Raw genomic sequence first — 12,411 nt, 5'->3', positions numbered from 1 at the left:
TGGATGTACCGTGCACTATTCAGTGTCCCCTCGACGATCACCAGTGGTGTACGGCCAGTGTAGGAGATCGCTCCCCACACCATGATGCCGGGTATTGGCCCTGTGTGCCTCGGTCGTATGCAGTCCTGATTGTGGCGCTCACCTGCACGGCGCCAAACACGCATATGACCATCATTGGCACCAAGGCAGAAGCGACTCTCATCGCTGAAGACGACACGTCTCCATTCATCCCTCCATTCATGCCTGTCGCGACACCACTGGAGGCGGGCTGCACGATGTTGGGGCGTGAGCGGAAGACGGCCTAAAGGTGTGCGGGACCGTAGCCCAGCTTCATGGAGACGGTTGCGAATGGTCCTCGCCGATACCCCAGGAGCAACAGTGTCCCTAATTTGCTGGGAAGTAGCGGTGCGGTCCCCTACGGCACTGCGTAGGATCCTACGGTCTTGGCGTGCATCCGTGCGTCGCTGCGGTCCGGTTCCAGGTCGACGGGCACGTGCACCTTCCGCCGACCTCTGGCAACAACATCGATGTACTGTGGAGACCTCACGCCCCACGTGTTGAGCAATTCGGCGGTACGTCCACCCGGCCTCCCGCATGCCCACTATACGCCCTCGCTCAAAGTCCGTCAACTGCACATACGGTTCACGTCCATGCTGTCGTGGCATGCTACCAGTGTTAAAGACTGCGATGGAGCTCCGTATGCCACGGCAAACTGGCTGACACTGACGGCGGCAGTGTACAAATGCTGCGCAGCTAGCGCCATTCGAAGGCCAACACCGCGCGTGTGATCATTGCTTGTACAGCCCTCTCGCAGTGTCCGGAGTAAGTATGGTGGGTCTGACACACCGGTGTCAATGTGTTCTTATTTCCATTTGCAGGAGTGTAATTGCTAGTGATCTTGGGTGACTTGATTCTTCAGGAATAAGATAAATGTTTACTAATCTGAATCGTCTTCAATGACATAAATTTCCTATCTGTATTTTGGAAATTCAATGTACAGTTCTTATGAATCTTCTGACAACACTCACCTTTGAAACGAGATTCAAGAACAGGAGCAGGTTTAGTTGCAAGAAATATTTTCTTAGCGTGCTTTGATAAGCGCGTCTGCTCCGTTCCGTTGCCAGGAAAAACCAGCTGACGCAAGAATCTTGCACGATCCCTGATGTCATAGTTTTGGTCGTACCTCGCTAAGCTCAGAACGTATTGTAATAACAGCCGAGTCTGTTTTGGATTAGTGAGGTACAGCTTGACAGCCAGATTCAGGATCTGAAGTTTTACTATGTTCTCCTAAAATTGAAATTATAAATTATTACTCAAGACAAAACCATAAATTGTTCACAAAAACAAACATTCCTTTCCTAACATGTGTCACAGCCCTTTCTACTACCTAATTAAAGGCCAAGCTTACACAAATTTTGACTAAAATTTCATGTCATTCACTAGAAGGGCTCTATGCCTTCATGCAAAATAAATTATTATATTCATAGAACCTATAAACAAGTACTAAATTCACAAATGAACAGCCTCTTTTCTTTTCTGTTGAAACAATTCAGTTTCATATTATGAAGTATGAAATTTATTTACCTGCAATGAATTTAATATGATTGGAATATCAGAAAAATAGTAAACATGATCAAAAATATCACAAAAACTAGTAAACATGATTAAAAGTATCCTATATTAGCAAATACAAAATGTATTTTAATCTCAGAACTATATTAATTTAGCATTTCTACATAATTTACTGTAAAGCCAAAAGCTTCCATGTTGTTATTTTATGAACTCAGGAGAATACTATGGCCTGAAAAATTATTTTTTTATGGATGATATGAGATGATTTTATGTTGAAGAAAATTATTACCACTATTATTAAATGCCAGAAAATGTAGCTGTATATGTAAGAACCAAGACAGTCATAACCCGGAACATGTCCCCACTGTATTACCCACAAATGAAATGTTGCGCTACTCCTGTTATATGCTGGTGTCTCAAGTGTCACTGGTAATTACACCACCATTAGTTTTTTCCTGATAGTGAAAGCATTCTCTAGCCTTAATTTTATTTCTTTTTCTTTAAGTCTCCATTATGTTACATTAACACACATCCAACTCAGGAATTTCAAGCAATATTATCTATTTCATTGTAACATATTTGTCACAAACAACATTTTCTTTCATGAGACTCCAATTACATAATAATTTACACAAATACCTGTTATAAATAATGATGATGATATATCTTCTGGTAAACCTTCCGGGATGTAAGGTCGTGGTCGATGATCAGTAGGTATACAAGTGTTTGGAATGTACAAGGGAACACTGATTGACAAGGAGAATTTAGATCGGGCCCGGCACCATACTTGGATAGATCAATGGTGGGTAACTGCTCACAAAAAGCAAGATATCTAGGCTCTTGTCCATATCTTGGTTTAAATGATGAATTTTCACCTCAGATACACATAATCACTGATACTGTGATAAGTAATTCTTCTCTTGCTTGAAGGAAAGTGAAACCACAAGTAGGTGAAATGTACATAGCTCATCACCCAAAGCAAAAATCAGATGCTCACCTTCTCTGTAACACAGGATAGGTGGTGACATGTGGCAGGTCTGATGACAGAATACAGTATGGGCACAGGCAGCAGTGTTTCAGAGCACACCATTTGGCACATCTTGTTGCACATGGAGCTAATCAGCAAACGACCCCTAGATGTTCCCTTGTTGATCCAACAATATCACCAATTGCAATTGCAGCGGACGGGGTCATTGAGATTGGACCACAGGTATACGAATACATGTCACCTGATCAAGTGAACCTCATTTCTTGTTATGCAAGGTTGATAGCCGCATTTGGATACACCTTCATTCAGGTGAATCGCTGCTCGAAACATGCACTGCATCATGGAATCAGGCTGACAGAAGTATTATTGCAATGGGGGATATCTACCTAAGCTTCCAGGGGACCTGTGGCAGGCATCAAGGGCACTGTGACAGCCATGGACTATATGAACACTATTGTGGGCCACCTGCTTACCCCCATGCTTGATGTCTTCGTTAATGGTGATGGCATTTTCCAGCATGATAACTGTTCCTGTCATACGGCCAGAATCATGGGATGTTATCAGGAGCCAACTTTCTGCCCACCAGCCACTCGTTCATAATTAAAGGGACTTGTGTGATCTGTGGGTAGCTGGTGCCACATGCCTCCAGAAATCTACCAAGGCCTTCCGAAATACATGCCATGCAGAATTGCTGCTTTATTGCATTCCAAAGGTGGACCAAGACACTATCAAGCTGCTGGTCATAATATTTCCGCTCACCAGTGTAGATTATACAATTCCTGGATGCTACAGCAGAATCTCATCAGGGTGTATACGCGGACAAAGATAAAAAATTCCCGGATTTTTCCCGGATTTCCTGGTTAAAAATACATTTTCTCCCGGGTGAAAACATAGTTTTTCCCTGTTAACTGACAGTACATTTTCTCTCGGAACTGTATAAATTATCCATCCTTTGAATGGTTATGGTTTTATACACGCGCGTACAATTTCCCGGCGCTTTGGAAAACAAAACACAGGGGGAAAAAAACGTGTTGGAAAGATCTTTGATGTGCATTAACATGTACGCTGCATATTTTCGTATTACGAAAGTATAAATTCGAATTCCACCAAAAAGCGCATGTTACTTTCCGAAGCATTGAAGTGCGCTTTTGTAAGCCAGTCATAGCTCATGTCACGTGATTTTCACCAGCGGATGATACCAGGTATTCAGAGCTTATGACACGTGATGAAATGAGCCAATAGCAACATCATTGTTAAGTAGCGCGAACACACAAACAGAAAAAGTTAATGTTTTAAATTAATATACATAGTGTTGCTACAAGAAAAGTGAGGCTTTCACTTATAATATTGGTCTATAAGATTAATACGCTGGAAGAGAAGCTAAGCTTTCACGTATAATGTTGGTCTTTTATGTGCGTATTACAATTTAAGATATATCACAGAAATGTGCCATTAAAATTTTTAATAACGATATAAATGTCTGTTCTTCTGGGCTCGAAATTCATCTAAATGGCTCGTCATCAAAGAGTTTATTTTTAAATGAGAGTCAAACGCTCTTTGATTTAAGAAATTCATCGAACATTCTCGTACGTAGTTCAATTTGCGTAAAAGGAAATTTTCTTTGATAGTAACGCTTTTCAAACCACCATTCAGAATATTTTCCCGCGACCTGTTAGAAATAGATTCGTTTCTGCAGTTGCCAGAGAGCGCCAGATGACAGGCGTCACCGCGCTTGCGCAGCTACGATGTGGTAGGGAGCCGTATGTTCGTACGTACAAAACATTAAAAGATCTTACATTAGGTCATAAAAGAAACAAGACATTCGAACCTGCGGCTGCTTACACAGCCAACAGCCACATTTCTGTAGCCAGAAGCGGGAGAAGGTACTACTCAACTGCGCATGCGCATGATTCCGCTTGTAACTGCTAAAACGAATCTAATGTAAAAAGTGACGTAACGCTCATCGGAGGCAATTTGTTGTTATCAATCATTGCATATTCTTCCTAAAGCCTTTGACAAATTTTGCTGTTGGCAGACCCTTGTATGAGCACTTTGTTTTGTTGATGTATATGGCGCATTTACTTTGCAGTTTAAGTTTTTATTTTCGTTTTTTCACTCGTTCATGTTTTATTGCTGAAGTATTATTCTGCAGTAGCGGGATACAGTAATATTCTTTGTTAGAGTATCGGTTCTTACCAGTCAAAATTACAAAAATTTAACTAAATACAATGAAAATTCCCGGAATTCTAAAATATTCCCGGGTTTTTCCCGGTTTTCTCCCGGATGAAAAAATTCCCGGGTTTTTCCCGGATCTCCCGGTTGTCCCGGATTGTATACACCCTGCTCATTAATCTGCCCCTTTTCCTGCTAAAGTTGTTTTGTTGACTTCTTTCCTCATCTATTCTCTCTCATTTCTGTTAACTAAATTTTTAATATTCTTCTATAGTAGCACATTTCCAATGCTTACAATTCCTTCTTCCCCAGTTTTGTCACGGTCATCCCTACATTTCCATATAATGTCATGCTCCAGACAGTTCCATATACATATTTGGCAACAGTAATTCCCTTTCACAAAGGAAATCTTTCTTCATATGCACCAATCTACTTATGATATCTCCCTTGCTTCATCCATTCTTGATGCAAGACTACAATTATTTTTACTACTGCCTTGCCGAAGTTTTTTGTTTCACAGCTCTTCATCACTTTTGCCTAGTACTTGTTTATCTGACTCATATTCTTAGCTAAGATGGTATCCAGACCATTTAACAATTTCTCTAACCCTTCCTATCTTTCAGCCCAATATGGTGCAACAACCACAAACCTTAGTGTAGGAGTCAAGTCTGCTCATCATCTCATGCGCATGGTAACATTAAAAATAATTTCTACCACACACTTAAAATTGATATATACTTGTACAGATGTAGATTTCATTGTGATTTCTACCCAATATGAAATTATCCAATTACTTTTCCAGTCATTTTTAATGAGAGAAAAAGAGAGAGGGGGCTTTCATATGACTGGCATTTCTGAATTCCACACTACGCCAAACACAGATTAGTCTCAAAGAGAGGTATATAAAAGGAAAATGCACTTGAGAAAACTGTAAAATTACAAGGAGATCAAATGGATGGTCAGTACTTATCTTTATGAGGTGAAAGTCGAAGTACTGTTGATACACACATTGAAAGGCAGAAAAAACTCTGCACTGATTTTGGAAGTACCGTGTGGTAATGATTAAACTTTCCCAATTTAACACATTGTAACATGGAAGCTAATTACCATACCAGTACCAATCTTGGTAGTGTTAATGTACAGAGTATGGGGTGCATGATTTCCATGCATCACAGCATCACCATCCAGTTCCAACGATGGCCACCAGGTGCTGTGATCAGTCATTGTGATTCATCTCACATCTGACCCGTCGCAATGCACTTGTTGACGTGTCAACATGAGTTTGGACAAAAGGAGCAGGGCATTATAGGCGAAGCTCTATTATCTAAACAACACTAATGCTGCAGCTGCACTTTGAGAACATCGCCAGCTGAAAGGATTATGGAAGGGTCCTCTTTCACCACCCACTGTGCAGAGCATGATGAAGAAGTTCAAATCAACTCCGGGAAGAGGCCGACGACTGGCTGATGAAATCGTTGTTGCTACGGCAGACAGCACTGCGCACAATTCCCGATTGTCAGGCAGTGTGTGTGATGTGTCATGACAGTTGAACATCCCGTGTTCCACTGTACGGAAGGTGCTTCAAACCATTCTCAAATGGTATCCACGAAAGATCAATATCTTACAGCAGCTTGTGCCACAGGACACACAACGATGTGTTGACTTTGCTCTCCACTTTCTCACAAGCATTGAACTTGATGAGGGCTGGCCCTGGACCAGGTGAAGCTCATTTTTCTCTGACAGGTGAGGTGAACAAACAGAATTGTGGAGTGTGGGGATCTTCACCTCCAGCCACTGTGAATGAAGTTCCTCTGTATGGTGAATGCGTCACTGTATGGTGTGGCTTCACAGCTTCTTTTTTAAACAGGTTGGCACTTAAGGACCGAAGACGTGCAGTGTGACTGGCCAGCATTACTGTGATATGTTTAGCCAGCATGTTATACCCGCCCTACAGGAGAGAAAAAACTCAATAGCTTCTCCGAAACACATCTGGAAATGATCGAATTATCAGCCGATTGTTTTCAAATGCTTGGCCGGTTGTGGGACTACCTGAAGGACAGTGTTCACGCAGGAAAAACTCACATGTGCTGATATGAAGTGCTGCATATCAAGAGAGGTAGTCAGCATAACTACGGACATGCTTCGTTCTGCTGTGCAGAATGCAATCCTGCGCTTTCAGACTCTTCTGGACACAGATGGGCACCATATTGGCCCCTTTTGTAGCAGTAATGGTACAGGTATGTAATGTATGATGTACCGTTGCATCACATTAAAAGTGTTTCAATTGCATTGATTCTGCATTATACCTCTTCCTCAAGCCCTTGACGTTAATGCTACAAAGTTTGGTTCTCATACAGTAATTAGTTTCCATGTTATAATGTGTTAAATAGAGAAAGTTTTATTATAACCACCCGGTATTAGTTCCTTCCTCAAGGAGGAAATAGCAATATGTTTGTGAATGGCAGGTCGGCCACACTCCAGGTCAAGAAGAATCTACCAGTTCCAAAGAGGATGAGGGCAGACAAAGATCTGTTTGTATCAACAAAATGTGTGTCTTATGTGCTAGAAGCATGCAAGTTTGCATCTATAAACTGTAATGGGCTGAAAATATTCTGCATGTGCGTGTGTGCAAGTAGATATTCTTGTAGCATAAGTGTCAATATTCCCCTCCTCCCTCCCCACTCAATATAAAAACAGTATTCTAGGATAAATTGTCAATATTCCCCTCCTCCCTCCCCACTCAATATAAAAACAGTATTCTACGATAAATTTCAATACACAAAAACGACTAGATTTGTGTAGTTCATTTCTGCTATACTAATTACATACCTCAGTGATGAATGTTTTAGCCATTTTTCTTAGGACATCTGGTGCTATACGAGGTACTCTTTCTGAGTACTCTCCCAACAGCCATAGAATTGAAGCACGAGCCTGTGGAACACTGATGTAATCCACAAGTTTCGCCATTTGCACAATGATATCTCTGTGTTCACCAGGCTGCCCCGTTTGCAGCAGCTTCTTGATCACCACCACACTTTCTGCCACAACAGCTTCTGAAAAATGATAAATAATTTTGGGTGCAAATGTAAGTTATTTGCGGGGTCTTCCCATCTCCAGCAATGTCAGGTAATTAAACAAGATCAACCTTTCAGCTTGATAACTGGTTTCCAGCAGCTTTTCACCATTCCCTATCCATTTATTTATTGCTGCTAGCTGCAGTTTCTATTACAAGAACTGAAGAGTTTTGACATTCACTTTTTTTTTTATTCATTCATACAAGGCACTTCAAGGGTGCAGAACGAAACAAGGAAATCGCTACGCTCAGAATGCAGTAACCACTTACTGGCTGCTCATGATATAAATACATAGTATACTGAACTAAATACATACGAGGTGTGGCTAGAAAAAAAACCGGACTAGTACTGGTGAAACAATAAAACGAATGCAATAAGGCTGAAAGTCGCGTGGCCTGTCACGTGACTCTCGCTCCGCCTACTGCTCGAGTTTCATCTGCCTCCTGCCCTCAGTCTGCCCGTGGCGTCTGTTTTAAGTAGTTGACGTTTTGTCTGTGCGTCGGAAAATGTTGAGTGTACGGAAAGAACAGCGTGTTAACGTCAAATTTTGTTTCAAACTAGGAAAATCTGCAAGTGAAACGTTTGTAATGTTACAACAAGTGTACAGTGATGATTGTTTATCGCGAACACAAGTGTTTGAGTGGTTTAAACGATTTAAAGATGGCCGCGAAGACACCAGTGATGACACTCGCACACTTTGTTCATGTTGAAACTTTCATGAAGAATCTGCCTAACACTTTCCTTGTCAACTCCTGTTAACTCAGACACTGCTCTGATTGTTAAACGGCGATCTTATCGAACAAGTTTACCGATTTTTTCAATGTTTGCATCAGTTTTTGCTGACAATGGTCTGCCAGTGCGAGTGTCATCACTGGTGTCTTCGCGGCCATCTTTAAATCGTTTAAACCACTCAAACACTTGTGTTCGCGATAAACAATCATCGCCGTACACTTGTTGTAACATTACAAACGTTTCACTTGCAGAGTTTCCTAGTTTGAAGCAAAATTTGATGTTAACACGCTGTTCTTTCCGTACACTCAACATTTTCCGACGCACAGACAAAACGTCAACTACCTAAAACAGACGCCACGGGCAGACTGAGTGCAGGAGGCAGATGAAACTCTAGCAGTAGGCGGAGCGAGAGTCACATGACAGGCCACGCGACTTTCAGCCTTATTGCATTCATTTTATTGTTTCACCAGTACTAGTCCGGTTTTTTTCTAGCCACACCTCGTATAGCATATAGGACCTGTTCCACATCATTATGATTTATTGTGCAAAATGAACCATGGAAGGTGAAACTAAGTAAATAACTAACTAGCTACAAAGGCCTTATGCAAACAGCACTACTGTTGAGCAGTAGGTGCAAATAATTTCCATGGTGTAGTAGTCATAGATAAGCCCCGAGTCACATCAACTCATGTCTGCCATTAGCTAACATACTGTATGGTGTGACTATTAACTATGGTATACACTGAGATGGGCTTTGTATTCAACGAGCACTGCACACCAATGGAAAAGAGTGAGTTCAGAGCATACCTCATGAATGGCATCTGTTTACCAGCCTGGTGCCTAGACTGCTTTTGCTAGAGAACTCAGGGTCACTTGGTTGCCTCATATGACAATGTCACAAGAAAATTAACTATGATATCTTCACTCACCCGTCATTGCCATTATGAACAATCTATCATAGAGTACTGCATACAAAATGCTCAAAAGAAGTTTTGCATTGCCCTCAAGTCCAAGTAGTTCATTTTTTTCTTTTATTTGAGAACCACTTTCTTGTTAGCGTTTTGTCCACAGAAAATTGCTATATGCAACAACCTGTGCTATAGAAGGTAAAAGTTAACTTGGGTTCTAAGTGTAGTTCAGCAGAGCACACTATACCTACACCTGTGAATGGTGATAGCTTAAACCCTGAGGAAGAACATAGGGTACTTTAGAAACAATGTAGCATGAGGTACTTATTGGTTCAAAGAATATTATGTGAATTAAGGAAAAATATTCACTTTTTGAAATAGCTATTTACTCTCTGACTTTTGACATACTTGTGAAAATACTTGCCTTTAGGCCATTACAGCAATTGACGTCAAATGAAGATACAATTTACAATACAGTGTGATAACATATTGACTACTGAAATATTTTAACTTATATTACAATAAATGTACAGTGGGTCATCTATTGGATTACTGCATTTTACAGTTGAAGAATTCATTGATGTCATAGAACAGGTGGGCAATTAACCGTACATGCAGTCTTTCTTTGAATGTATGTTCAGGAAGATCCTGTATAGCATGTATATGTGTTTGATGCTTCTTGTATTGTAACAATGTACATTTTCTTTATGTTTCACATCTTGTAGGTTCTTCTTTGTATAGATTAAGACATTGTATATATACTGGTTTATTACCCTCTTAAATTTTTGTTCAGTAAATAAGGGTTTGCCGTGAGCCCTATGTAAAGAATTTGTAACTACCCTAATGGCTTTCTTCGGCAATAATAGGATGTCATGTATATGACTACAATTACCCCACAAGATAATGCAGTAGGATATTATACTTTGGAAAAATGCAAAATAAGATGATCTGACTTATGTTTCAGGCACACAATTTCTGATTTGTCTTAATAAATAAATTACTCTAGATAGCTTTCTACTAATATAGTTCACATGCTGGCCCCAGAACAACTTTTTGTCTAAATAAACTCCCAGTAATTTAACAGAACTAGGGTCATCAGATAGTGGCTTGTCTCTTAGAGTGAAGATTATCTGTGGTTTTATGTTCATTTAGCAAGAAACCATTTGCTATGAGCCAATATGCTGTGTAAGTGAGTGTATTTTCAGCACAGGTTTTAAGATCTTTAAGATTGTTACTGCTATGTAGAAAAGTCATATCATCTGCATACAATACAGTCGTGGATCTAATAAACAAGGGGAGGTCATTGATCATTATCAGAAACAAGAAGGGGCCCAGTACAGAAACAGATCCCTGAGGCACACCTACTTTAACATTTCCTATGTTTGACATTTCCTTACCAACACAAACCACCTGTTTATGGTTATTGAGATAAGCTTTTAATAGTCAGACTGTTTCCTTAGATGCCATAGAATTCTAGTTTCTCTAGTAGTGGTGCGTACTCAACACAGTCGAAGGCCTTGCTTAGGCTCATAGAATGAAACTTGAGCAAAGCCTTTGTCCTCAAAAACTTTGAGGATGTAAATGACTACCGTGTTAATTGCATCAATGGTCAACAGATTCTTCCTAAACCCATATTGTGTAACATCAATTATTCCTAGGTTCTCAAAGTGAGATGATAATTGTTGGTACATGATGCATTTTATTACCTACAAGAATGCGGGTACTATTGAAATAGGCCTGTAACTAGATGAAGAGTCTTTATCTCCCTTTTTGTATACTGGGACGATTTCTAGACCATTTTAATTCATCAGGAAAATATCCCTCAAGTAAGCACTTGTTTATGCAATGGGTTAAAGGATACAGAATGCAATCACACACTTCTTTAGCAGGTTGCATGATATGTCATATACAGGGTGAGTCACCTAACGTTACCGCTGGATATATTTCGTAAACCACATCAAATACTGACGAATCGATGCAGCTCAGTGCTCCTTCTCATCCATCCCTCATAGTAGCTAAACCCTGCCTAGCTGACTTTTTCAACTTGCCACATCTCCCAAAACTCTCTACAAACTTTGCACCAAGTCCAGAGCCAAAATGTTCCCATAACACTGTTGTTAACCTTTCCACCAAAACCCTCAGCTTCACAGAAGTTTCAGTTGTATCCAAAGGCCTCATCTTTAGCCATACACTCAAGTTTAACCATGCTGGACTTTTCAGAGTCCTACTTTCCTTCTCCCAATCCCTGCAATGGAAGCACTCCTTTGCTGCCAATCCCTCTAACCAAAACCACCCTAATTCCAACATTGAACCCTGCCTCCTCCAGTTCATACCACAATCCAACTGTGATCCTATCCCCCTCCCTCCCCCTACCCCTCCCACCTAACCACCTATTGGTCACCTTCCAGGAATTCCTTACCTCCAACTTAGCCTCACCATCCTTGCCTAGGTCCCTTCTTCAAAACACCAACATTTCAGTAGAAGAAAGAACAGCCATACACAACATCCAAATGAATCCTGACTTAGTCATCCTACCTGCAGACAAAGGTTCTACCACTGCTGTTTTGAATCACAGTGACTACTTGGCAGAAGGTCTCCAACAATTATCTGACTTCTCCACCTATAAACTTTGCAAGAGTGCTCCCATCCCAGAAGTCCAACATAAACTCCAGTCCCTACTTAAAGCTTTAGGGCCTGCCCAGAACATCTTCCGTGAATCCAATTCCCTCCTCAATCCTATGACACCCCACACACCCATCTTCTACATGATTCCCAAAATCCACAAACCCAACAAACCTGGACGCCCCATTGTGGCTGGTTATTGTGACCCCACTGAAAGAATCTCAGCCCTCACTGACCAACACCTCCGCCCAATTGCCTGTAATCTAGCCTCCCACAGCGAAGACACCAACCCATTCCTTCACCGTCTCTCCATCATCCCCACCCTTTACCTCCTGGATCCCTA

General features: G+C 41.0%; 1 protein-coding gene across 1 annotated transcript in view; it reads right to left on the bottom strand.

Annotated features, from left to right (window-relative positions):
* LOC126094737 (AP-3 complex subunit beta-2) overlaps positions 1–12,411 on the bottom strand; it is a 200,673-nt gene that overhangs the window by 95,409 nt on the left and 92,853 nt on the right. Inside the window, 2 exon segments of the mRNA XM_049909286.1 lie at positions 1,029–1,287; positions 7,562–7,785. Of these exon segments, the coding sequence (XP_049765243.1) occupies positions 1,029–1,287; positions 7,562–7,785 (483 nt within the window).

This window comes from Schistocerca cancellata, chromosome 8, assembly GCF_023864275.1.
Source record: "Schistocerca cancellata isolate TAMUIC-IGC-003103 chromosome 8, iqSchCanc2.1, whole genome shotgun sequence".
Taxonomy (NCBI): Eukaryota; Metazoa; Arthropoda; class Insecta; order Orthoptera; family Acrididae; genus Schistocerca; species Schistocerca cancellata.
This window is presented reverse-complemented; position numbering and strand designations above follow the sequence as displayed.